Raw genomic sequence first — 25,469 nt, 5'->3', positions numbered from 1 at the left:
TCCTCGTAGCCAACCTGAACATACCCTTGGGCAACCTGAGGCCATTCCTCTTGTGCCATCTCTTTCCTTGGCGGAAGAGTCCAACCCCCACCTGGCTGCAGCCTCCTCTCAAGGAGCTGTAGAGAGCAATGAGGTCTCCCTTCAGCAGCCTCTTCTCCAGCCTCACCACCCCCAGCTCCCTCAGCTGCCCTTCTCCAGACCCTTCCCCACCTTTGTCACCCTCCTCTGGCCCTGTCCCAGCTCCTCAATGTCCTGGCACTGAGGAGCCCAAGCCTGAACTGGTCTCCAATGCCAGGCTGTGGAGAACAGGTCAAGCCTCTGTCCTCTCCCAGGAGCAGTAAATTCCTCATGGCTCATCCCTAAATGTTCTTTCTTCCCTTCTCCTCGAATCCTCCCCTCCTTGTCCCTTCCTTGTCCCTTCCTTGTCCCCTCCTTGTCCCCTCCTTGTCCCTTCCTTGTCCCTTCCTTGTCCCCTCCTTGTCCCCTCCACTACCCAGCCGTGGGGGGGGGGTGTGGGACTTGCTCTGCCCCAGGGCATTGAGGGGAGCAGACAGCAGTGCCCAACCTTTGCCCATCCCACAGCCCCCAGGAGTTCCTGTGGGAGAAGGAGGGCAGCGACGTACCCCTGCAGCTCAGCTCCGACAGTGTCCTCCTCTTCCCCTTCCTCAACAAGAGTGACAGTGGCACCTACGTCTGCACTGCCACCAGCTCCATGGGCAGTGTGGTGGCCAAGTACAATCTGGACGTCAGCGGTAAGCAGGGCACCTGGTGGCACCCAGCTCCTGCCAGCAGGCACTGCTTGGCACAGCCACCTCTCTCCCAGCTGCATCTTGCATCTCCCCCTGAAGGGGGCTGTGGTGGGAGCTGGGGGGGATGGGGTGGGGGCTGTGGTACTGGCAGGGTGGGGGTGAGTGGCTGGGTGCATGCAGCAGGGGCTTGGCATGCTGGCTGCATCCCAGCTCCTCCAGGCACATCTGGCAGCCCCAGCCTTGCCCGTGCGCTGTGGGGCTGCTGCCCTGGGGGCCAGAAGGGCAGAGAGCACTTTGAGGGGGGGTCAGGGTGGGGACATAGGCATGGCTCAGGCTGAGCTCAGCCCCTGGAGCTCCTGGTGAGGAGCAGGAGAAGCTGCGACAAGGAAGCTGCCAGCAGAGCTCTGCAGGGGTCCCTGGGGCAGAGGGCAGAGGCTGCCTGTGCTCCTTAGCCTGGCACAGGCAAGAGGCCTCTGTGTGTCCCCACCCTGAGCCACAGAGGATTTCCAGATGGTGCCAATCTCTCCAAACCATGAGGTGCCCTGGCAGCCCTGTGCCAGGCTCCTGGAGATGAGGCCAGTGGTTCACCCTGTCCTCATGTGCCATGTCCCTGGAGCCTGCCACTCCAATCCTGGCATGGGACACCTCCACCACCATCCCCTTGCCACCTGGCTGTGCCATGCCCTCGTGTTTGCTGTCACTGTGACATGTGTCACCACCTGTGTCACACAGGGCTGCCAGCACTGCTGCCCTGGCTCCCTGCTCAGCAGCTTTTCCGTGTTGCTTCCCTGTGGTGCTGGCATCAGGGGTGAGATTTTCCTCCTCTTCTGCCCAGACTTTTGCCATCTCTCTTCTCTCTGCCAGCCTTGGGCTTGTTGTCTTCCAGCACTCCAACATGCTCCAGCTCTTCCCTTTCCCATTTCCATTCCCTCTCTTCCTGTTCTGGGCACTCTTGGCATCCTGCCCCTGCATCGTGGCTGTGGGTAGACAGAACACATGGCAGCAGTGGCACCTTGGGTACCCTGTTCCTCTCAGTCCTCCTCTTCTGCCTGCCCAGGATGAGCCTCAAAGTGCCCAGCCCTGCACAGTCATCCATCACCTTTTGTGCCCTCTCATCCCCCTCCATGCAGGCTCTGCAGGGGAAGCTGGTTCCTGAGCATGGCTGTGAGTGGGCAGCAGCACCCAGAGCCCTCTAGTCCCATCCAGGAGCGCAGCAGCCCGTAGGGTGCTCAGCACCCCCCCACAGGCTCACAGCAGCAGCCAGGGTGCTCAATGCCATCCGTGAGCAGATGGCACCCAGAATGCCACTGTCCCTCACGCAGCTGGTGTCATAGCCCCAGCAGAGGAGCAACACATCTGGGCTTGGTTCTCCTTGTCAGCTCCCACATCTCTTCCTCGGAGCCACTCTGGCCTTGGGCTCCATCTCTGGGGTAGGTTCCCTGTCCAGCAACCACCTTGCTTGGCAGTGAGGGTGAGCAGGGACGGAGCAGCCCCAGAGGCTGGGTGTAGGTGGCACCTTAGGTGGCACCCTCGCTGGGTGATGCTCTCCAGCCACCACACTGCCAGGGCTTCCAGGCAGGGGAGTCTCAATGGGGTCCCTCATGAAGGGTGCTGGGGGGAGCTGCTCCCAGCAGCACATCCCAGAGCACAGCAGCAGGAGGAGAGGAGTGGGACCCGTGGCTGGGAAATGCTTCAGGGAAGGAGCCGAAAGGAAAACAGCTCCCATCAGGCTGGGGGAGGGGCTGGGGTCCCCTTCCGTGGGCGCCTCCCTGGCACCTCCCCGGGGTTGATTTGTGTGCCTGTGTTTTGTCCTCCCCAGATCTTTCCCAGCTCCCCACCCCACACGTTCACTCCACTCCAGCCCCTCCGCCGGGCCCTTCCCAGCCCTCCTCTCATGCATCCATGGCCACCGCTTCATCCTTCACTCCAGCTCCCATCCAAGGTACCGTAACCTCAGCTCCTTTTCTCTGCCTTTACGGACCCCAGCACGGCAGGAGAAGCTCCACAGGAGATGCTCCTCGACCAGGGACATCCTTGCCGCACCTGCGGTGCCCAGTGGGGCTGCCTTGTGCGGCTGCCCGCGGGCAGGGGTGGCCTCTGCAGCCACCGTCGCAGAGCTTCGGGGCGGTGCTGTGCGACCGAGAGCCGAAGTGGCAGAGCCTGGGCTGCAGGAAGGTCCTTCCACACCTCTTCCTGGCAGGTTGTGGCTGCTGCAGCCTGTTCCTTGTGTCCGTGTGAGATGTTGTCCCTCTGTCCTGTCGTCTTTCCCACCCCCTCGTGTCAATGCCTCCTCCAAACCCCACTGAGCTGCCAGGGCACAGCAAGAGGAGCAAGGAGGATCCTGGCGCAGGCAGCGCTGCAGGATGTGCCTGATTTGGGACTGATCCTTGGGGTGCCACCTTCCCTGGGGTGCTGTCACCTCCTGGGGAGCGGTTGTGGCCGTGCCAATCTGTGTATTGCCTTCCTGCTGGCACGGCACAGCCCTGCCACGTGCTCAGCCCCTGTTTTGGGGCAGAAATGCCCCCAGGAAGGATGAGGAGATGGAGTCCTGGCTGTACAAGCAGGCAGAGGCACCTCAGGCTGCAGGGGGCACGTTGGCACTGCTGTTCTCTGGGCACATCACAGGCAGCAGAGCACAAGGTGTGGCTTTGCCCATTGCAGCTCTTCCCAGCTGCCTCCTCGCCCGGGCAGGGCTCCCAGGGTAGCTGTTGGGGCTCAGCTCAGCTCCCCACAGGAACTGGTACCACTGGCTCTGGCTTCTCTCTCCTTGCTTCCCCTGCTGCCTTCCCTTTCCTTCCTCCCACCTCAACAGCTCTTAACCCTGCAGCAGGATCCAGTTGGTGGCACCAAGCCAAGCAGGATTGGGCCCTCCAAAGTGCCCAGCTGTAGCCGCAGGCAGCCTGTGCTGCAGAGCAAGAAGCTGCAGCCTCTCCCTGTCTCTGTTTTCTCTCCCTTTGCCACCTGGGCAGATGCCAGCCCAGTGCCCTCCACGTCCAGCACTTACCACGCGGTGATCGGCGGGGTGGTGGCTGTCATCGTCTTCCTCCTGCTCAGTCTCCTCATCGTCCTGGGGCACTACCTGATCAGGCACAAAGGTAGGGGGCAGCACGGGGAGGGCACTCAGCCAGGCACCCTGAGCCGTGTGGGAGCAGGCGGCGCAGGGCTCCCTTCCTGCTCAGAGGGGCTCAGGAGCAGGGTCCCTGGAGCCAAGGGGTGAAGGGAGGCAGCTCTGTGCCCTGCAGACCTGCCCCGTGCCCGCATTGCCCAGCACAGCCCTGCTGGGTTTCAGGGACTGCTGCCCATGCCCACACTAGTGCTGGCCTTAGCGTGGAGGTGGCCCAGTGAGTCCTTGGAGCTGGGCAGGACCATGTGGAGGCAGCTCCTACCCTATTTCTCCATCTCTCCTTCACAACTTGGCACCCACTGCCCCTGGACTGCCCACGATGCCATCTCCACCTGTGCCTGGTCTCACCTTCTCCCTCTCTGCCCTCTTCACTGCCCCTTGAGACCTTTGTCTTCCTCCTTGCCCTCCGCCGTTGCCATCTCCCCATCCCTGCCCTCTCATCCGCCCAGCAGGTTTGTGCCTAAGCCACGGGCAGACGATCACCTCCAGACACCGGCAGCCCCCCGCAGAGGTGATGTGTGAGTAGAGCCCCACCCCCACCCCTGCCTCCATCCCTGCCCTGCCAGCCCCACGGAGCTGCCGCCTCTGCCCCCGCGCCGAGCCGGCTCCAGGGCAGCTGCAAGCTGAAGCCTCCCTGCGGGTGCAGCTGTGCAGGACAAGCCTCCAGCATCCCGACGGGGACAGGGGCGCAGGCAGATGGGGAGAGTGCAGGGAGACCTGCCCAGAAGCGCAGGCAAGAGCTGCTGCCTGCCAGCAGGGAGGCCCCAGGCAGAGCTCATGGCAGGGACTCCGATGACTTTTCCTTTGCAGGCCAGACCCGGAGGACTTTCACCTCTGCTTTCCAGGCAGCCTCAACCTCCCCCCTGCTTGCGTGGGAGTGGGGATGCCTGCGGGGCCACCCTGTCTGTGACGCTGCGTCCCCTCCTCCTCTCCCCATCCAGGTACTTACCTGACCCACGAGGCCAAGGGCTCTGACGACGCCCCCGACGCCGACACTGCCATCATCAACGCGGAGGGCGGCCAGGCCGGCGGCGACGACAAGAAGGAATATTTCATCTAGGGGGGAGCATGGGAGAGAGCCAGAACCGGAGCCACCGCACCCCGATGGAAACGGCAACGAGACCACAAACCCCACACACCCCAACGGATTTTCTCTGGCGCCCGGCACAGGCGGACGGACGGACATGAGGGACGGCAGGACGGAGAGCGGAGGGCAACCAGCCCCACAAGGTGGCGACGCTGCTTGGACTTGTACAGAGCGCGGCCGCGGCCACGGCCTCGCACGCTTGCTTGCTCCTCACCCCTGCCACCGGCGCTAGCGGAACGAGCAGTGAGCGACCTCTTGCAGCGAGCAAGCGACCTCCTGCCTCCTGCAGTGAGCAACCTCTTGCAGTGAGCAACTTTCTGCAGTGAGTGAGCGACCTCCTGCAGTGAGCAACCTCTTGCAGTGAGTGAGCGACCTCTTGCAGTGAGTGAGCGACCTCCTGCAGTGAGCAACCTCTTGCAGTGAGTGAGCGACCTCTTGCAGTGAGTGAGCGACCTCCTGCAGTGAGCAACCTCTTGTAGTGAGCGAGCGACCTCCTGCCTCTTGCAGTGAGTGAGCAACCTCTTGCAGTGAGTGAGCGACCTCCTGCCTCTTGCAGTGAGTGAGCAACCTCTTGCAGTGAGTGAGCGACCTCCTGCCTCTTGCAGTGAGTGAGCAACCTCTTGCAGTGAGTGAGCGACCTCCTGCAGTGAGCAACCTCTTGTAGTGAGCGAGCAACCTCCTGCCTCTTGCAGCAAGCAACTTTCTGCAGTGAGTGAGCAACCTCTTGCAGTGAGCAACCTCTTGCAGTGAGCAACCTCTTGCAGTGAGTGAGCAACCTCCTGCAGTGAGCAACCTCTTGTAGTGAGCGAGCAACCTCCTGCCTCTTGCAGCAAGCAACTTTCTGCAGTGAGTGAGCAACCTCTTGCAATGAGCAACCTCTTGCAGTGAGTGAGCGACCTCCTGCAGTGAGCAACCTCTTGCAGTGAGTGAGCGACCTCTTGCAGTGAGTGAGCGACCTCTTGCAGTGAGCAACCTCTTGCAGTGAGCAACCTCCTGCAGTGAGCGAGCGACCTCCTGCAGTGAGCGAGCGACCTCCCTCCTCCCTTGGACCTCCGCTTCGGTTTTGTGGCTGCTCTTCGCTTTGGGCCCTGAGCTGGGATGTTGGCTGGGGTTGGTGTAGCTCTTTCCTTTGTTTCTCTCAATTTTGGGTTTCTTTGACATCCAAGGATAAAATCAGCTCCAGGCCCTGGTGCAAGCTCGAGGGCAGCTGTGGGAGGCGGGGGGGCCACCTCTGTCCCTGAACACTGGCCCCACGCCTCCCCCTGCCAGCCCAGAGCTGCCTTCCCATCGCTGCCTCCAGTCTCGGCCGCTGCGTGGCAGCCCCAGCCCTGGCTGGCACAGGGAGCATGGCAGAGGCTGGGGTGCCAGCAGGCAGCGTCTCTGCCTCCGAGGTCTTGGCAAGCAGCTGGGAGGGAGCTCAGGCCCCTGCCCTCATTTTGTCCTTGGTGGTTGCCGTGGAGCAGTGTCCGTGCGGGGCGGGGGAGCTGTCCTCCCGCCGTAGATGTGTGAAGGGGGGGATGAGCTTCCAGGGTGGGAACCGCTGAGGCCCCCCAGAGAGCCTGGGAGCTGCCCAGTGCTGCAGCTCCGCGGTCCCACCCCTGCGGGAGGGGGGAGGGCAGAGGTTTGGGGGCGAGTCCAGAGACAAAGCCCCAAGGTGACAGATCCTTGTGTCGGGAACATCGATTGAAGTCATCTATTGAGACGTTCAGTGCAGGGGGCAGCTGTGCTGGCAGCACAGGGCAGAGCCAAGGCAGGGGGGGATCCATCACCACATCCCTCCACCTGACTGGCTCTGGGCTCGAGCCTCTGGGAAGGTGCTTTAGACCTGAGGGTGCTGCAGCCAGAGGTGGCAGAGATGGTGGCACTACAGGAGGTGACCCCAGCGCAGGCAGCCCCGGAGCGCCGTGAGCCTTGGGCTTGCTGCTCTCCAGCAGGGAGGGGCTGCACCAGGTCTGCTGCTTGCTTGGGGCTGCCTGGTCCCCTTCCCTGGGCTGCAGTCAGCAACGTGCCTGAGATGCCCAGATCAAGTGTCTGAGCACTTTAGGGGTCTCCTAGGAGGCTGGGGGCTTGCCCTGCCTGCTGCACTGTCACTTCCAAGGTGAAACCAAGAAGCTTTCCCAACATTTCCAGGGGTTCTGTTGGCCCACCCCAATCACATACCCACAGGATGGGGCTGCCAAGGGATCTGTGCTGCCAGACTCCACCTCTCACCTCGGAATGAGGCTTTGTCACCACCCCAGCAGCTCTTGCTGTGGGCACAAGGAGTTTGCTGAAACCACCCATTGGCTGGGGCACCCCTTTGGGTTGTCTGGAGGAGAAGAGCTCCAGGGGAAGGAGCAGAAGCCCTTGGAGATAGAGGAGGAAGAGTTCATGTCCTCTGCTGTGGGGCACCAGGTGCCCATGGGGCAGGTTGGTGACGCTGCCATCTAGATCCTGCAAGCACATGGCACAAGGAGGAGGCTGTGGGGAAGCCGTGGCAGAGCAGGTGGTGCTGGGAGTTAGCTGGGGCCAACCACAAGAGAAGAGGCAGAGTATGGTGGCAGGCCTGGAGAGTGCATAGGCAGGAGTGGGTTCTCCATGGGTCAGGAGCCTGTGGGCAGCAGGGCACCAGTGCCATCTGTGGAGCCTTTGCAGGTGAGGAATAAACCTGGCACTGCTCCCTGTGCTTCCTCCCTGCCCATCACTGGAGGAGGAGGAGAAGAAGGAGGAGGTTGGCCTCAAATCTCATGTTGTGGCTGGTTTGGAGGGCTGCAGCCATTGCTGGCAGAGAGAAGGCTGCAGATGCTGGTGCCACTAAGCACCCAGCACCCGTAGGCCCAGGCCTGGCACCATGCCTGGGCACCATGCATCAGCTCCTGAAGCCATCCTGCAGGCACCTGCTAGTGACTGCAGCTCAGTCTCCTTGTAAAGCCCCAGCCTGGGGCCAAGGAGGGAAGGGGTTAAGTGGCCCCTGGCAGCTGAGGCTGCAGAGGGAGCGTTGTGCCCCTCTGAGGCAGCATGGGCACAGCCTTGGCTGGTTTATCCCCAGTGCTGCTGCTCCAAGGGCTGGCACCGGTGGTCACTGCTTTGTCCTGCTGAGAGAAGTCAGGGTTTGGTCTCTCTGTGATGCCAACGCAGTACAGGACCTGGCAGGGTGTAGCACAGGGAAGGACTGGGCACGGGGTGCTGGGGCATGACCTGCCTGAAGCAAAGGCTGGCCCAAGTGCCACCTCGGGTGGGTGCTGTGTCCTACAGCCAGGGGCTGAGCAATGGACACAGGCTCTGCAGATCTTGGCAGCAGTCAGGGCATGGGCATGAGGCTGTGCCAGGGCAGGAGCCAAGGGGCTGTAGAAGGTGGCAAGGCAGCGACAGCCCCACGGGCACGGGGCGATGGGAGCCCTGTGCCACGTGTGAGGAGTGGCAAATCCAGCAGGTGCGGCAAGGGAGGGGGTGAGGGGTGTTGGGGCACATCACGCTGTGGGGAGGGGGCAGCAGTGGGGCACGCAGGGGGATGCAGAAACCACTCTGCAGCTTTGGTGGTGCCATGGGTGCAAGATTTGGGGAGCCTGGTTGCAGGCTGGGGGGTAGCAGGTGTTGGAGGGGTGACCATGCCGTGGCACAGGCAGGCAGAGGAGCATGCCATGGATGTCAGCTACCAGCTGCGCCACGAGGGGGACACGAGGGAGTGACCCCTGCTTGGGCCCCCGTTGTAGGTGCATGTGGCACCGTGGGACAGAGCCCCGGGGCTGCCGCAGGGCGTTGGGCACCTGCCAGAGGTGACGTGGATCATGTGGAGGAGCAAGAAGCTGCACCTTGGTGCCCGGGGGTGACACCACACAAGGAGGTGGCAGGAGGGTGGCATCGCTGCGGCTGCTGGCAGATGAGCAGCACCGCAGAGGGAAGAAGCGACAGGGCAGGTGGTGCTGCTGCAGCGGCGACGCGAGGGACATGCTGAGAGGGCACCGAGCTGCTGCCCTTCCCTGCTGGCACTGCATGGCTGGGGACAGCCCAGCACACAGCCACCCCCCACCTTTAGGCGTGAGTGGCCGCGGGGGGCAGAGGTTGTGGGGGGGAGGTCCTCGTTGGCCACGCAGGCAGGGACCTCCATCCAGCCTCACCTCCATCCACCCTGTGCCGCTCAGCGCCGGGTCCGGGGCATCCAAAGCAGCAGGCAGCTGGGGCGGGGGAGCTGGCAGGCAGCGGGCTCGGGCGGGCACTGAACGCTCAATAGACAGAAAGCCATAGGCGCAGGGAGCTCGGGCGGGGCAGGGCAGGGCAGAGGAGGGGCTGTGTTGTTGTGCTGTGTTCTTGTCTGTACATAACGAAAACAAAAGGGAGACAGCGACCGTGGATGTGACTTTATAACCTTTCTAATAATCCCTGTGCTAATCTCGGAAACGAATCCTGCAAATATACCTGGATTACACAAACCTCCCTGGCCTGCCCCCCCTGCGCCGCCCCCCTGCGCCGCCCCCCGGCCCTGCCTGCCACCCCCCGACCCGGGATGCCATCCCCTCGGCCCCCGACTGTCACTCCTCGGCCCGGCTGCCACTCCCCCCGTGCCGACTGTCACCCCTCCAGCACCAACTGCCACCCCCCGAGGGTGAGGGACAGGCAGGGGAAGGGGCAGAGCTCAGCCTCGGGTTGGGGGGACAGTGCCCAGGGCACTGAGCCCACGGCGCTGTCCCCAGCCCCCACCTAGCCCCCACCCCCTACTGCAGGGATCTAGATTGTCTCAGCTCCTCCCAGCCTATGGAACTGAATCAGCCCCAGAGGTGCTGGGTGGAGATCTCAGAGGTGATTATGTCCAATCAATCCCACCCCACCATGGCCACAGGGCTCTGGAGCACCTCCAGGCATGGGCACTCCACCACCTCCCTGGGCAGCCTGGGCCAGGCCCTGACCACTCTGGCAGGACACAAATTATTCCTCGTGGCCAAGCTGGCCCTCCCCTGGCACTAATTCCAGGCCATTTCCTTTCCTTCCATCACCCAAGACTGGGGACAGAGCCAAACCCCCACCTTACTGCATCCTCCTCTCAAGAAGCTGTAATGAGGCCTCCCCTCAGCCTCCTCCAGCCTCAACATCATCAGTCCTAATCCCTTGAGGCCTCCCCAGTCCCACTCCTCCTCTCGGAACGCTCTCACCAGGCATGAGAGCCACCAAGTGGCACCAGCTGCTGGCAGGCTGCAGCCCAAGGAGGCTGTGACCCAGCCCCAACGCCGCAGGGGGAGCTGGCAGGACCTGATGGCCTCTCACCAGGGCATCCTGAGGAAGGGCTGCAGCTTTCCTCGCCCTGCGGGAGCCGTGCCCAGGCCGTGCTGCCGCGGGGGGTCCCCTCACCTGCTGCCCCCATCCCGCCCCGCAGCCGAGTCTGGGCACGGCTGGCACCCCTGGAGCTGCACCCGCTTGAGCTCGGTGCAGCCGCACGGGACATCCCTGGTGCCGGTAAATGAGGCTGGTGATGAGCTCAAGGTGCTCTGCCAAGAGCTGATTGCTTCCTTCCCGAGCAGCCCCCGGCTTGTGCCAGCCTCTCGCCGCCTTTCCCGGCAGCCCCGGGGGCCGCCTGCTTCCTCCAGGCCCTGGCACAGAGGCTTGCCGGCCCGGGGGGGCTGCGGTGAGCTGTTATCTGCCGACCACAGCCCCTCCCCTGCGCCGCGGGAGGGGCAGAGAGAGCAGAGGCTCTGACAGGCACCGCGGCTCTTGGAGAGTGGGCACTCTTCTGTGGGCACCCTTGAACCTGCACCACTGGGCACAGCACTCTGCCACACACAGCACCCATCGGAGACCACCAGAGCCAGAGGAGTGGGTGCCAGCCTGGGACACACATCATGGGCAACTGCATCCCGGTGGTGAGTGCTTCCTCTGCCCCTTCTGCCCAGTGATTTCCCTTCCTCCTGGGCATGAGGGCTGCGGCCACCACGTGTGTGACCACCACGTGTATGCCCGGAGCTGAGCAGAGCCACAGCTCATGGTAGGTGCTGCCAACAGACAGTGGCAGATGGCTCGGTGGGGTCGGTGCCCATCTACTGCAAGGTCTGCACTCACCCATTGCAGGGTCTGCACCCACTTACTGCAGCGTTGGCACCCACCTGCTGTGGGGTTGGCATCCCCCCCTGCCCGGCTCTGCAGCCCTCCTTTGAGGCTGTAAGGAAGTTTGTGCTTCCCTGTGCTGCGGTGTCAGCCTGGGGCCGTCCTGCAGCCCCCAGGTGGCCTCCTCCCTGCCGTGTGTCACTGCCTGATAAATCGCCAGGCTCAGACTGTGCCAGGGCTCCGAATCCCCTGGCACTGGCAGGGCAGCAGGTCCATGCTGGGGATGGGGGGGGGGGGTGGTGGGGGTGGTAGTGCCTCAAGTGATGACATGGGCACCTGCTTGATGCCCACTGGTCTCACCTGCAGAGCCCCAGCACCCTGCAGAACGAAACCATGCTGGATCTGTTGGACGTGGACTTCAACTTCTCCTACACCTATGAGTCCTTCACAGACTACGACTCTGTGCCCTGCCACAACCACTACTGTGCCCACTTCCAGCGCCTGGCTCCTGCCTTCCTGGCTGTCACCTGCGCCGCGGCTGCCCTGGGCACTGGAGCGCTGCTGCTGGCACTGGCCAAGCGGCCCCGCGCCTGGGGCTGGCCCCACAGCCGAGTGCTGGTGGCCCAGCTGGCAGTGGGGACGGGACTGTTTGCCTCCCTGCTGCCGCTGGTGGCGGTGAGCATCGGGCAAGGGTGGCGGCTGGGCAGTGTGCTCTGCAAGCTCACCTACCTGCTCTGGCACTGGAGCCTGTTCGCGCAGGGGCTGCTGGTGGGCACCAGCTCCTTCTGCACCGCCTGGGCCCGCTGGGACTCCCGGAGCCAGCGGCTGGCTGCGGCCGTGTGGGCCTGGGCACTGCTGCTGGCAGTGCCAGCGGCGCTCAGCAGCGGCACGGTGGCAGCCTCGGAGCCCATCTGCATCTACCGGGGCGTGGACGTCCTGTCCCCGGTGTACCTGCTGCACCTCGTCCTCTGCCTCTGCCTCTTCCTGCTGCTGCCAGCAGCGCTGGTGGTGGCGACCGCGGCCGTGCCACAGCTGAAGGCAGGCTGGGAGCCTGGCATCGCCGTGAGCTGGCTCTTCCTTGGGCTCTGGGTGCCCTACGGCGTGGGGCTGGCCGTGGATTTCCTGCTGCAGGCTCGGCTGCTGCAGCCTACCTGCGGCACCTTCCAGCACTTCGACTTCGTGCTGGGGCTGAGCCAGGGGCTGGGGGTGCTGCACTGCTGCCTGGGGCCGGCCGCGCTGCTCGCCCTGCGGCTCTGCCAGCCGCGGGCAGCTGCCAGCGGCAGCGGCTGAGCTCCGGCCGCTGAGAGGCTCCCGGCGCTGACGTTTGGCCCCGCAGGACCCAGGGGAGGGCAGTGCGGGCCCCTTGTAGAATCCCGGAATCAGCGACTCGTTGTGGTTGAAAAGAGCAACCAGGCAGGAGCTGATTCATGCCCCCCCGGGTCCTCCACGGCAATAAACCACCCTAGGGAACCACCTCCTCGGGCAGCCTCCTCCAGTCTTTGGGAAACCTTTCTCGGTGCTCAACCCGAACCTCCCTTGGGGTAACTTGAGGTTATCTCCTCTTGGCCTGTCCCTACCCAACCCCCACCTGACCGCAGCCTCCCCTCAGGGAGCTGCAGAGGGCACTAAGTTCTCCCTTCAGCCTCCTCCAGCCTCACCACTCCCAGCTCCCTCAGCTGCTCCTCTCCAGCCCTCTTCTCCAGACCCTTCCCCAACTTCTTTGCTGTTCTCTGTCCCTGCTCCAGCCCTCCAATCCTTCTGGCAGTGAGGACCCCAAACCTGACCCCAGGATTCCAGCTGTGCCTCCGCAGTGCCCAGCACAGGGGTGTGATTTCTCCCCTACTGCTGCTCACCAGCCCTGCACGGTTCCTCTCCCTCCTCCAGCCCTCCCTCGGGGTCTCAGCCCCACTCTTTGGGGCCAGAAGGCCAAATTTGCTGGCTTGCCTCAAGCATCTCACAGGGGGTGTCAACCCCGAGGCTCAGCACCCCCCCAGCTCCATGAGGACCTTCGGGTTGGCAGGGAGGGCATCATGGTTGAGGGGTGGTGTTCACTACCTCCTGCCAAACCCAGGTCAGCTTCTGGTCCAGGATAAGCCCACGGGAGTCACACACAACGGCCCCAGCTGCCAGAGCCTCGCCCATATCCGTCCATGGCAGGGGCTGGGAGGTGCCAGGGGCGGGGGGAGGGCTGAAATTCATCACCTCCGGCCAGGCTGCCGCGGGCTGAGGACCGGGAAGCAGGAGGTGTCTCCTCCTTGTGCCTGTACATTGGTAGGAGAAGCTGCTCCTGAGAGTCTGCTGCTCATCAGCAGTGAGCTGCACCCAGCGCTGGAGGCAGCTGAGCCCTGCCTGGCCCACGAGGGACAGACACGTGTGGTCACAAGGCCCACGGGTGGATGGATAGAGAGCTGGGGGGTGATCATGGAATGGTGGGGTTGGAAGTGACCTCTGGAGATCATCCAGTCCAACCTCGGTGCCAAAGCAGGGCTGCCCAGGGCAGGGCACACAGGAACACACCAGGGAGGGTGAGAAAGTCCCCAGAAAGGAGACTCCACAACCTCTCTGGGCAGCCTGCTCCAGGGCTCCAGCACCCTCACACCAAGGAAGTTCCTCCTCATAGTCAGGTGGAAACTCCTGGGTTCCACTTTGTGTCCACTGCCCCTTGTCCTGTCACTGGGCACCACTGAACAGAGCCTGGTCCCTCCTTCCTGCCCCCCACACAAGAACTCTACATCTTGCAGAGGTGGTCCACGGGGATTAAGCAATGAGGAATCAGCACATGCAGAGCTTACTGCTAGGTTGGGGGCCATGGAAGGAGCTGGGAATGGCAGGACAGCAGGAGTGGAAGCTGATGGGCTGACTCCCTCCTGAAATGCTTACACACCAATGCAGGGAGCCATGGAAGGAGCTGGGAGTGGCAGGACAGCAGGAGTGGAAGCTGAAATGCTTACACACCAATGCAGGGAGCCATGGCAGGGGCTGGGAGTGGCAGGACAGCAGGAGTGGAAGCTGATGGACTGACTTCCTCCCTGAAATGCTTACACACCAATGCAGGGAGCCATGGCAGGGGCTGGGAGTGGCAGGACAGCAGGAGTGGCAGCTGATGGACTGACTCCCTCAAGAAATGCTTACACACCAATGCAAGGAGCCATGGCAGGGGCTGGGAATGGCAGGACAGCAGGAGTGGAAGCTGATGGACTGACTTCCTCCCTGAAATGCTTACACACCAATGCAAGGAGCATGGGGACTGAGCAGGAGGAGCTGGAGATCTGTGTCAGGCTGAATGACTGTGACAGAATTGCATCACTGAGACACGGTGGGACAGCTCCCACGGCTGGAATGCTGCCATGGATGGCTCTGGACTGCTCAGGAAGGGCAGAGCAGCCAGACGAGGTGGGGGAGTTGCCCTCTATGTGCGAGAGCAGCTGAAACGTGCTGAGCTCTGCAGGGGGCAGAACAGGCTGCAAGCTTGTGGGTAAGGATTAGGGGATGTGGGAAAGGAGATGAAATTGTTGTAGGCATCTACTGTAGACCACCAGACCAAGAGGAAGATGTTGATGAGGCCTTCTGCAGACAGCCTCTAGAGCTAACTCCTTGGTGCTCATGGGAGACTTCAATCACCCTGATGTTTGCTGGGCAGCTCACACAGCCAGGCACAGGCAGTCCCAAAGGCTCTTGCAGTGTATCAGTGGTAACTTCTTGATGTGGAGGAGCCAACAAGGAGAGCTGCACTGCTGGACCTTGTATCAACTAATAAAGAGGGACTGGTTGAGGACACTAAGGTCGGGAACAGCCTTGGGGACAGTGACCAGGACATGGTGGAGTTTAGTATTCTACAGGACAGAATCAGAGCAACAAGTGAAATTGCAACCCTGGGCTTCTGCAGAGCTAAATTTGTGCTCTTCAGGGCCATGCTGGCAGCAATCCCATGGGCCAAGGCTCTGGAGGGGAAAGGAGCCCAAGAAAGGTTGCTGATTTTTAAAGACCACTTCCTCCAAGCCCCTGAGGGAAACATCAGGTAGAAGTGCTTGGAGAGCTGCATGGCTGAGCAAGGAGCTGCTGGAGGAACTCTCAGGGAGAAAGGAATCTTACAATTCATGGAAGAAGAAAGCAACAAGGAAGGCCAAAGCCCTCTTGGAACTGAAGCTGGCAAAGGAAGCAAAACAGAACAAGAAAGGCTGCTTCAAATCCACCAGTAGCAAAAGGAAGCCCAGGGAAGGTGTGGGGCAGTGCTGAGCCAGGAGGCAGCCTGAGAGCTGAGGGTGCAGAGAAGGCAGAGCTGCTGAATGCCTTCTGTGCTTCAGTCTTTACACCTAAGGCTGAACTTCCCTATGGACTCCAGACCCTGGATGAAGGAGAGGAAGCCTGGAGGAGGGAAGGCTCCCCACTGGTCAGTGCAGACTGGGCTAGGGAGCAGTGACACACATTGAACACTCACAAGTCCCTGGGCCCTGATGAGATGCACCCAAGGGTGCTGAGAGAACTGCCTGAGGTTATTGCTCTGCCACTCTCCATCATCTTTGCCAAATGGTGGCAGACAGGAGAGGTGCCTGAGGGCTGGAGCAGAGCCAATGGCACTGCAGTCTTCAGAAAGGGCAAGAAAGAGGTTCCAGGGAGCTGTAGACCAGGCAGCCTCACCTCCATCCCTGGAGAAATGGTGGAGTGGCTCCTGCTGGAGGGCATCTCAAGGCACTTGGAAGAGAAGAAGGTTATCAGGAGTAGTCAGCATGGATTTACCAAGGGGCAGTCCTGCTTCACTAACTATTTTATGATGCCATAACTGAGTGGGTAGATTCAGGGAGAGCAGTGGCTGTAAGTCTGCCTTGGCCTTAGCAAGGCCTTTGACGTTGTCTCCCATGGCATTTTAGTGAGCAAGCTGAGGCAGTGTGGGATGGAAGAGCAGACATGAGGTGGGTTAGGAACTGGTTGCAAGACAGAGTTCAGAGGGTGGTGACCAATGGTGCCAGGTCCAGCTGGAGAGCTGTGACCAGTGGAGTCCCCCAGGGGTCACTGCTGGGGCCAGTCCTGTTCAACATCTCCATCAATGCCATTGCTGAGGGCACAGACAGACAGAGGCTGCTCGGCAGGTTTGTGACAACACCAAGCTGGGAGGCTTGGCTGAGACAGCTGCAGGCTGTGCTGCCATCCAGGGAGCCCTGGACAGAGCTGGGCACAGAGGAGCCAGATGAGGTTCAACAAGGACAAGTGCAGAGTCCTGCACCTGGGGAGGAATAACAAACTCCACCAGTCCAGGCTGGGAGGTGATCTGCTGAAGAGCAGCCCTGTGGAGAGGGACCCGGGGGTCCTGGTGGCTAACAAGTTCCCCATGGCACAGCAATGTGCCCTTGTGGCCAAGAAGGCCAATGGGATCCTGGGGTGTATTAGGAGGAGTGTGTCCAGCAGAGCAAGGGAGGTTCTCTGCCCTGCTGAGACCTCATCTTGAATACTGTGTTCAGTTTTGGGCTGCCCAGTTGAAGAGGGACAGGGATCTGCTGGAGAGGGTCCAGCAGAGGGCTACGAGGATGATGAGGGGACTGGAGGGCACTGCCTGATGAGGAGAGGCTGAGGGAGCTGGGGCTGCTTGGTCTGGAGAAGAGAAGACTGAGAGGGGATTTGATGAATGTTTATACCTATCTGAGGGCTGCCAGGAGAGGGGTGGGGGGGAGGGCAGGCTCTGCTCACTGCTCCCTGGGATAGGACAAGGAGCAATGGGTGTAAGTTGCAGCAAAAGATGTTCTGCCTCAACACAAGGAGGAACTTCTTTACTGTAAGGGTCACAGAGCACTGGAACAGGCTCCCCAGAGAGGTTGTGGAGTCTCCTCCTCTGGAGCCTTTCAAGGCCTGTCTGGATGTGTTCCTCTGTGATCTGTGTCAGATAGGATTGTCCTGCTCTGGCAGGGGGGGTTGGACTGGATGATCTCCTTGGGTCCCTTCCAACCCCTAATGTCCTGTGATCCTGTGATCCCACTCTTCAGACATTTGAAAACATCAATGAGATCTCCTCTTGGCCCTCTGATGGAGGAGCACAAGTCCATGGCTGGGACCTGCTCACCCGTGGAGTCCGTGGCCCATGAGGAGCTGCCCCACCTGGGCCAACCCTGCAGGACCTGGAGGCTCAGCCCTGGTGAATTGAGGACTGACCTGGTGGGAACCGAGTCCACAGCATCCCCCAAAAGGCAACCAAGAGCACCCCACTGTTGCCCTGCCACGAGTCACCCTCAGCCCACCCTTACCCCACAGCCCCAGCCTCGAACCCCCCCCAGCCCAGCAGCTAACCCAGCACCATCCTGCTGCAGCCTGGAGCAGACGAAATCCTGCCCCTCGCCCACCTCGGCAGGGCACACAGCCTGCTGCCTACCAGCCCCACTGCCTTGCAGGACACACGGACACCCTGAGAGGATGAGGGACCTTTGGCACTTGGCTTTGCTGTGGTTTCTTCTGCCACCTGGTGCCCACAGCTCTGGCTTCAGGCTCCAGCCCTTTGACCAGGACGTGTGGAGCAGAGCCTGAGGAGGTGCCCAGGAGCTGCAGGGCAGGCCTGGGCATCTTCCCTTGTGCCTCTCGGAGGAGTCGGGATCGAACCGGGTCACCCCCGTGGGTGGTTTGCAGGGAGGGGCAGAGAGATGAAGCCACGTGGCCAGGTGCCCCCACCAGCCGAGTGGGCATGCTCCAAGAGCAGGGTGCCAAGGGGGAGCCTCATGTGGGCAGATGACACAGGGTCTTGTGGCACGGCCCCATGACAGCGTGAAATTACTGCCCCCGGGCACGCCGAGCAGCCAGGGATGGGATTGGGGGGACGCAGCTCCCCTCCCACCCTCCAGCCCATAAACCCCACAGGCAGCTGCCCCGTGCCCAGGGCACTCCTCTCCCAGCACCATGGCAGTGCCCGGGACCATGGCCCATCTGCAGCTCTGGCTCGCTGTCCTCTCAGGGATCGTGGCCCAGGAAGGTAGGGGCGATGCCAGGGGACAACAGCTGGCACAGGGCGGGGCCGGGGGGGACGCGGCAGCAGCTGCCAGAGCCCTCTGCTTTGTGCCAGAGCCTGGGCAGCGGCGCTGGAGGACGCCGGAGCAAGGCTGGGGGCAGCAGAAGGGACGTCAGGGACGCGGAGTCACCCGAAGGGGACAGAGGAAGGCTCGGGGGTAGTCAGAGTGGGCTGTAGGACACTCCCAACCTCCCACCGCATCCCCTCTGTCGTCCCCCAGACCTCTACCGCAAGGTCTTTGTCTTCGGGAAGGACCCCAGCGACGCCTTCGTGCTGCTGGAGGCCAGGCTGGAGCAGCCCCTGCGCAACTTCACCGTCTGCCTGCGCTCCTACACCGACCTCGCCCGGCCCCACAGCCTCTTCTCCTACGCCACCAAGGCGCAGGACAATGAGATCCTCCTCTTCAAGCCCAAGCCCACCGAGTACCGCTTCTACGTCGGGGGCAAATTCGTCACCTTCCGCGTCCCCGAGGGCCGCGGGGACTGGGAGCACGTCTGCGCCGGCTGGGAGTCGGCCACCGGCGTCGCCGAGTTCTGGCTCAACGGCAAGCCCTGGCCCCGCAAAGGGCTGCAGAGGGGCTACGCGGTGGGGGTGGAGGCAGCCATCATGCTGGGGCAGGAGCAGGACACCTTCGGGGGCGGCTTCGACTTCTACAACTCCTTCTCGGGGGAGCTGGCCGACGTCTACCTGTGGGACACGGCGCTGTCCCCGGACAAGATGCGAGCTGCCTACCTGTCCCTGCGCCTGCCGCCCGCCCCCCTGGCGTGGAGGAGCCTCAGCTACCAAGTGAAGGGCGACGTAGTGGTGAAAGCTCGGCTGCGGGAGGCTCTGGCGCCGTGAAGCACAGCCAGACCCAAGGTGGAGGCGGCCTCGGCCCCTGCTCTCCCCTCCCTGGCCCCAACCGACACCCCAATCTTCACCTGCACAACCTGCCAAGGAGAAGCTGCCATCGCCACGGCCCGAATGAGGAACTCCTGTTGCGATGAAGCTCGGGTGGAACTGGGGAGGGCTGGGGGCACGGCTCAGCCTGGCAGGGTCCCCTCGGGTGGAACTGGGGAGGGCTGGGGGCACGGCTCAGCCTGGCAGGGTCCCCTCGGGTGGAACTGGGGAGGGCTGGGGGCACCGCTCAGGCTGGCAGGGTCCCCTCGAGCACCTGCACCTGCGATTGCATTGTCACTGTCCCCTGGGACGCTCACCTCACCCCCTGTGAGCTGCCTTGCGGCAGGCTTCAGCGCTGCCCTGCGTGTCCCCAGGGGCTCCAGCACTGCCCTCCGTGTCCCCAGGGGCTCCAGCACTGCCCTGCGTGTCCCCAGGGGCTCCAGCACTGCTCTGCATGTCCCCAGCGGCTCCAGCACTGCTCTGCATGTCCTCAGCAGCTCCACCACTGTGTCCAACATCTGCCACCCACGCGGCAGGCAGCAGAAGTGATCAGGGGTGGGCAGGCAGGGGCACAGCACAAAGCACCTGTCCCCAGTGCCCGTCCCCAGTGCCCATCCCCAGGCACCCCAGCTATCCCTGGGCTCCCTGCCAGCCTGCTGGGTCCAACAGTCCCCCCGGGCAGGCAAACCAGCCCCAGGCCTCTCCTGAGATTGCCAAGCAGCCCCAGGTCAGTGTCCATGGGCGTCTGGGGATGAAGGTCACAGACAGATATCACTGCTGTGCAGTCACACTCGGCCCTGCCAGAGCCTGGGCACGCTGGCTCTGCCGCTCTCCATCACCACCAAGGTGCCAGCTGCCAGGCTCCACAGCACCATAGGGTGGCTGTGGCTCAGCCTCCGCACCCTCAAAGCACTTCTCAACCTCTCTGCCCTCCAAGGTGAGGTCAAAGGGGCTGCACTGGGCCCCCCTCCAGGTCCCATGAGGAGAGTGGAAGGAGCTGTGGGGACAGGGGGACACGCAGCAGTGGTGGCAGTGTGGCAGGAGGGCAGCAGCAACATGGAGCTCTCACAGGCTTGCACAGCTGGCACCCACAGGAGAGGGGGATGGGGAGATTCCCCCTACCCTACCTGACCCTTTCCTCCAGATGCTGCAGAAACACTGACTGCCCTGCTTGCCAACCAGCACCCCCCCTGACCTGCCAGATGATCCTGGGGGACCCCGGAGAAGATGCTCCCCACCCTCTGGCAGCCTCTGGCACAGCATCAATGCGAGGCAGGCAGCCCTGGCAGCCCCAGCCGCATGGGCAGCAGGAGGAAAAGACGCTGGGGAGGGAATATCATGGTCCCTGCACATCTCTCCAGCCCACAGCATGGCTACCCTCTGGTGTCCACCTGCCTGAGTGGCCCCTGGCCTGGCACAGCCCCCGCAGTTCCTACGGGACAAGGAAGGAAGCCACAACCCCCTGCAGGAAGACCCCAGCAGTGTCCTGCATTCCCACTCCTTCAACGAGCGCCACCTGGGCACCTACACCTGCACGGCCACCGGTCCCCGGGGCACCGCCGTGGCCACCTACGACCTGCAGAGAGATGGCAGGGAGGGGACCAAGGGGGTGCCCGGGGGACAAGGGCTCTTCTCCTCCTTCCCACAGCTTGTCCTTCCCACCCTGTGCCCATGGCACCCCATGTCACAGCCCATGTGTGGCTGCTCTTGGTGTCAGAAGCCACCCCTGGGCCCGATGCCAGAGGCCCACTCCAGCGTGGCGGTGGCTCCCTGGCAGCCACACTGTGCCCCCTGCTTCCCCCGCGGGGGGCTGTGGCAGGATGCCCTTGCCTTGGCAGGCAGCAGTCACCACTCTCCCTCTCTCCCCCGTCCCAGACCTGGTGCGGGTGCAGGTCTTTGTGCTCCCACGAGAGACGGAACCCTCCCACGCGATGGTGTGGGCACAGCCTGGGCAGCCCCTGCAGAACTTCACCATCTGCCTTCACTCCTACCCCACCCCCCCACCCCCCCCAGACTCTTCTCCTACGGCACCGAGGCGCAGGACAAAGAGATCCTCTTCAAGTCTAAGCCCACCGAGTACAAGCTCTGCGTCGGGGACAAGCCTGCGACCTTTGCCATCCCTGCCAGCAGCACGGCGCGGAGCGAGCACGTCTGTGCCAGCTGGGAGTCAGCCCCCGGTGCCGTCGGTTCTGGCTCAGCGGCAAGCCCTGGCCCAGCAAGGGGCTACAGAAAGGCCACAGGGTGGGCACGGAGGCAGCCACGGTGCTGGGGCAGGAGCAGAACTCCCTCGGGGGCAGCTTCGACCCTCATCAGTCCTTCATGGGGGAGATCTCCTCCGTGTACCTGCGCGACTCGGCGCTCCCCGGCCATGGGAGACCACCCCCGACCGAGTGCCCGTCGGCGGCTGGAGGAGCTTCCCCTGCCGGGCAGAGGGTGAGGTGCACCTGAAGCGCTGCGGGCTGGCACGGGGCTGTGCCAGCGCACGTCGATGAGCCTCGATTGCCAGGGGGTCTGTGTCCCGTCCCCCCCCCCAAGCCCTTCCCCTGTTCTGTGACACCCCCACCCAAAGCCACCCAGCCTCAAATAAACGCAGACATGGGCTTAGGATGCAGCCACGGGCACCGAGGGCACACGGGAGGGGCTGAGGGCACATGGAAGGCAATGAGGGCACAGGGAAGGGGCTGAGGGCACACGGAAGGGTCTGAGGGCACACAGAAGGCAATGAGGGCACACGGAAGGGTCTGAGGGCACACAGAAGGCAATGAGGGCACAGAGAAGGGTCTGAGGGCACACAGAAGGCAATGAGGGCACAGGGAAGGGTCTGAGGGCACACAGAAGGCAATGAGGGCACACGGAAGGGTCTGAGGGCACACAGAAGGCAATGAGGGCACAGAGAAGGGTCTGAGGGCACACAGAAGGCAATGAGGGCATACGGAAGGCAATGAGGGCACACGGAAGGCAATGAGGGCACATGGAAGGGGCTGAGGGCACATGGAAGGCAATGAGGGCACAAGGAAGGCTCTGAGGGCACAGGGAAGGCAATGAGGGCACAGGGATGGCAATGAGGGCACAGGGAAGGGTCTGAGGGCACACGGAAGGCAATGAGGGCACACGGAAGGCAATGAGGGCACACAGAAGTCTCTGAGGGCACACAGAAGGCAATGAGGGCACACAGGAGGCAATGAGGGCACATGGAAGGGTCTGAGGGCACATGGAAGGCAATGAGGGCACACGGAAGGGTCTGAGGGCACAGGAAAGGCTCTGAGGGCACAGGGCAGGCAATGAGGGCACAGGGAAGGGTCTGAGGGCACATGGAAGGCAATGAGGGCACACGGAAGGGTCTGAGGGCACATGGAAGGCAATGAGGGCACAGGGCAGGCAATGAGGGCACAGGGCAGGCAATGAGGGCACAGGGAAGGCAATGAGGGCACAGGGAACCCCTCGAAGCTCAGCCTGAGCCAAGGAACCAACCTGGGCACTTTGGGACAGGGAAGGGACAAAGTAACCTGCCCAGGGCCCGGCTGCCATGCTGCGGACACTGGGACCCAGCAGAGGGCACGGAGCGGGCACCCTCTGCCCGGCGGATGGGCACTCCCGGGGCACGGAGGGGGCCTGCAGCGGGCGCGAAACTCTGGACGGGAACCGCGGCCGAGAGTAGCAGCTGCGGCACACCGTGCCCCGGGAGGCAGTCCCCATGCCCCCGGGAGGGGCAGCCCCGTGTCCCGGTGCCCCCGGGAGGTCCAGCCCCGTGTCCCGGTGCTCCCGGGAGGTGCAGCCCCGTGTCCCGGTGCTCCCGGGAGGTGCAGCCCCGTGTCCCGGTGCGCCCGCGGACCAGTCCCGGTGCTCCCGGGAGGTTCAGCCCCGTGTCCCGGTGCTCCCGGAAGGTCCAGCCCCGCGTCCCGGTGCTCCCGGGAAGTGCAGCCCCGTGTCCCGGTGCCCCCGGGAGGTGCAGCCCCGTGTCCCGGTGACCCCGGGAGGTCCAGCCCCGTGTCCCGGTGCTCCCGCGGAGCAGTTCCGGTGCCCCCGGGAGGTGCAGCCCCGTGTCCCGGTGCCCCCGGGAGGTGCAGCCCCGTGTCCCGGTGCCCCCGGGAGGTTCAGCCCCGTGTCCCGGTGCCCCCGGGAGGTCCAGCCCCGTGTCCCGGTGCCCCCAGGAGGTGCAGCCCCGTGTCCCGGTGCCCCCAGGAGGTGCAGCCCCGTGTCCCGGTGCCCCCAGGAGGTCCAGCCCCGTGTCCCGGTGCCCCCGCGGAGCAGTTCCGGTGCTCCCGGGAGGTGCAGCTCCGCCTCGGTCACCGTTCCGGGCCCGCCGGTGCCGCCGCCCTTTGCAGACGCTCCCGAGCCTCCGCTCCGTCCCCGCCGCAGCCTCCCCGGTACGGCGCAGCGGGGGCGGCCCGAGCCTGCACGGAGCGGAGCCGAGCGCCGGGCCCGGGCGGTGCGGCCTGCGGCGGGGGCAGGGCCTGCGGCGGGGGCCGAGCCCGGGGACCGCGGGGGGCCGAGGGGAGGTGGCGGCGGCCGGGCGGGGGCGTCCCGAGGGGGCGCAGCCGGGAGCGGAAAGGGCCTGGCCAGGGGGGCTTGGGGGGGGGTCTCGGCGGCTCGGGGCATGGCCTCCTGAGGGACTCGGGAGCGCTCCGGGGGCGCTCAGCCGGGAGGGGGCTTGGGCGGGGGTCCGGAGCGGCCTGCCCCGGGGGGGCTCCGCTGGGCGTGTAAAGGGCCTGGCCAGGGGGGCTTGGGGGGGGGTCTCGGCGGCTCTGGGCACCGAGAGCATTCCGGGGGCACTCCGCTGGGCCTGGCCAGGGCTCCTGAGCAGCCTCCCCGGGGGGGGGGGGTTCAGCCGGGAGTGGAAATGCCCTGATCGGGGGGGCCTGGGCGGGGGTCCGGAGCGGCCTGCCCCGGGGGTCCTGGCGGCCCTGGGGGTCTCCGGGGTGCCGGCAGCCCTATGCGTGTGCCCTTGGGCCGCCTCGGTGCAGGGCTGCGGTGCTGTCCCCGCAGGCGATGGGGGCGTGCGAGCCCCCCAACTTCTCGTGGGTGCGTGCGGGGCGGCTGGCGGGCACGGGCATGCCGCGGCAGCCTGGGCACTACCGCTTCCTGCTGGCACAGGGCGTGCGGCACCTGGTGTCGCTGACCGAGCGGGCACCGCCGCACCACGGCTGCTGCCCTGCCCTGCGCCTGCACCGCCTCCGAGTGCCGGACTTCACCCCCCCGGCCCCCGAGCAGATCCGCAGCTTCCTGCAGCTGGTGGAGGATGCCAACGCCCGCGGCGAGGTACGGCAGTGGGCACCTGGCGGGGCCGGGGGGGGGGGGGGGGGGGGGGGAGGGCGGCAGCGGCGGGGTCAGGAGGTGGCATTCAGGTAGAACCTACACCGAGGGGGTAGTGCCAAGGGAGGCAGCGCCTGTCACAGGCAAAGGGGGTGGCTGGGAGCAGAGGGGGACCATGTCAGGGACACCCACAAAGGGGACACCCCCGGCAAGGAGACCCCCAGCAGGGACACCCACAAAGGGGACACCCCCGGCAGGGAGACCCCCAGCAGGGACACCCACGAAGGGGATGCCCTTGGCAAGGAGACCCCCAGCAGGGACACCCACAAAGGGGATGCCCTTGGCAAGGAGACCCCCAGCAGGGACGCCCACAAAGGGGACACCCCCGGCAGGGAGACCTGCAATAGGGATGCCCACAAAGGGGACACCCCCAGCAGGGAGACCCCCAGCAGGGACACCCACAAAGGGGATGCCCTTGGCAAGGACACCCCCGGCAGGGACACCCCTGGCACACAGACCCCCAGCAGGGACACTCCCGAAGAGGGCACCCCTGGCAAGGACACCTCCGGCAGGGACACCCCCGGCACAGAGACCCCCAGCAGGGACACTCCCGAAGGGGGCACCCTTGGCAAGGACACCCCCGGCAGGGACACCCCTGGCACAGAGACCCCCAGCAGGGACACTCCCGAAGGGGGCACCCCTGGCAAGGACACCCCCGGCAGGGCTCCTGTGTCCCTCCGTGGCAGTGCCACTGACCGTGTGGTGCTGCACAGGCTGTGGCAGTGCACTGCATGCTGGGCCAGGGCCGGACGGGCACCATGCTGGCCTGCTACCTGGCGAGGGCAGAGGGGCTGAGTGGCAGCGATGCCATCCGCGAGATCCGGCGGCTGCGGCCTGGCTCCATCGAGACGCAGGAGCAGGAGCAGGCAGTGATCCAGTTCTGCCAGCACGCTGGGTAGCTGCAGCCCAGCACACCCCTCCTCATGCCAGGCTGGGGGGCACAGCTGGCGGCATGGCTGGCGCAGAGAGGGGAGGTGCAGCTCCCGAAGCCCACCTGGCCACTGCAGCCTGCCCGGTGCCAGCGCTGGAGAGGACGGCAAGGAGGTGTGAGCAGGGCTGTGCCCCTGGCACAAGTACCACATGGACTCCATGGAGACTGCTGCCAAGAAATGCTGGGGGTGCCCTTCCCCTGGGGGTGCCCTTCCCCTGGGGGTGCCCTTCCCCTGAGGGTGCCCTTCTCTTGGGGGTGCCCTTCCCCTGGGGGTGCCCTTCCCCTGGGGGTGCCCTTCTCCTGGGAGTGCCCTTCCCCTGAGGGTGCACTTCTGTGCCCTGCCCTGCTCCTGCTTGTCCCCTCCTGCATTAAAGGTCTCTTCTGTGGCA

General features: G+C 64.1%; 5 protein-coding genes across 12 annotated transcripts in view; all 5 read left to right on the top strand.

Moving 5' to 3' along the window:
* Positions 1–9,369, top strand: part of CADM3 (cell adhesion molecule 3) — a 30,437-nt gene extending 21,068 nt beyond the window's left edge. The window contains exons 7-11 of one of the 7 annotated variants that reach the window (XM_064175962.1): positions 583–752; positions 2,569–2,691; positions 3,719–3,844; positions 4,326–4,391; positions 4,815–9,369. In XM_064175962.1, coding sequence (XP_064032032.1) covers positions 583–752; positions 2,569–2,691; positions 3,719–3,844; positions 4,326–4,391; positions 4,815–4,933 — 604 coding nt within the window. In that variant the 3' untranslated portion in view covers positions 4,934–9,369. The remainder of the gene's footprint in view (positions 1–582; positions 753–2,568; positions 2,692–3,718; positions 3,845–4,325; positions 4,392–4,814) is intronic. The other 6 variants (XM_064175964.1, XM_064175966.1, XM_064175965.1 and 3 more) reach the window with 6 other exon arrangements.
* A 245-nt stretch (positions 9,370–9,614) lies between these two features.
* On the top strand, positions 9,615–12,446 carry ACKR1 (atypical chemokine receptor 1 (Duffy blood group)). Its single transcript, XM_064175975.1, has 2 exons — positions 9,615–10,791; positions 11,339–12,446. The coding sequence occupies exons 1-2, from the start codon at positions 10,771–10,773 to the stop codon at positions 12,260–12,262; spliced, it is 945 nt and encodes a 314-aa protein (XP_064032045.1). The 5' UTR covers positions 9,615–10,770; the 3' UTR covers positions 12,263–12,446.
* A 5,420-nt stretch (positions 12,447–17,866) lies between these two features.
* LOC135192664 (serum amyloid P-component-like) lies at positions 17,867–18,797 on the top strand. The gene is made up of 2 exons (XM_064175936.1): positions 17,867–17,921; positions 18,178–18,797. Exons 1-2 carry the CDS (start codon positions 17,867–17,869, stop codon positions 18,795–18,797), a joined length of 675 nt encoding a protein of 224 aa, XP_064032006.1.
* Positions 18,798–18,920: 123 nt separating this feature from the next.
* LOC135192663 (mucosal pentraxin-like) lies at positions 18,921–21,284 on the top strand. The gene is given in 5 exon segments (XM_064175935.1): positions 18,921–18,950; positions 20,257–20,425; positions 20,712–20,831; positions 20,834–21,016; positions 21,019–21,284. Coding segments are annotated over 5 exon segments (768 nt in total).
* Positions 21,285–23,066: 1,782 nt separating this feature from the next.
* Positions 23,067–25,469, top strand: DUSP23 (dual specificity phosphatase 23). 2 transcript variants are annotated; one of them, XM_064176033.1, is made up of 3 exons: positions 23,067–23,203; positions 23,823–24,095; positions 24,863–25,469. In XM_064176033.1, exons 2-3 carry the CDS (start codon positions 23,826–23,828, stop codon positions 25,046–25,048), a joined length of 456 nt encoding a protein of 151 aa, XP_064032103.1. In that variant the 5' UTR covers positions 23,067–23,203; positions 23,823–23,825; the 3' UTR covers positions 25,049–25,469. The 2 variants fall into 2 exon arrangements, with proteins under 2 accessions (XP_064032103.1, XP_064032105.1); XM_064176035.1 differs by having other exon boundaries at positions 23,067–23,265.

The sequence above is a fragment of the Pogoniulus pusillus genome, chromosome 43 (assembly GCF_015220805.1).
Source record: "Pogoniulus pusillus isolate bPogPus1 chromosome 43, bPogPus1.pri, whole genome shotgun sequence".
Taxonomy (NCBI): Eukaryota; Metazoa; Chordata; class Aves; order Piciformes; family Lybiidae; genus Pogoniulus; species Pogoniulus pusillus.
The sequence above is the reverse complement of the archived record's forward strand: the minus strand, read 5'-3'. Positions and strand labels throughout refer to the sequence as shown.

Excerpts from the sequence above, each read along its gene's own strand:
- ACKR1 (XM_064175975.1), top strand. The coding sequence starts at position 10,771 with ATGGGCAACTGCATCCCGGTG. Across the intron at positions 10,792-11,338 it reads TGGGCAACTGCATCCCGGTG|AGCCCCAGCACCCTGCAGAA; the intron begins GTGAGTGCTTCC and ends TCTCACCTGCAG.
- LOC135192664 (XM_064175936.1), top strand. The coding sequence starts at position 17,867 with ATGGCCCATCTGCAGCTCTGGCTCGCTGTCCTCTCAGGGATCGTGGCC. Across the intron at positions 17,922-18,177 it reads AGGGATCGTGGCCCAGGAAG|ACCTCTACCGCAAGGTCTTT; the intron begins GTAGGGGCGATG and ends GTCGTCCCCCAG.
- DUSP23 (XM_064176033.1), top strand. The coding sequence starts at position 23,826 with ATGGGGGCGTGCGAGCCCCCCAACTTCTCGTGGGTGCGTGCGGGGCGG. Across the intron at positions 24,096-24,862 it reads ATGCCAACGCCCGCGGCGAG|GCTGTGGCAGTGCACTGCAT; the intron begins GTACGGCAGTGG and ends GGTGCTGCACAG.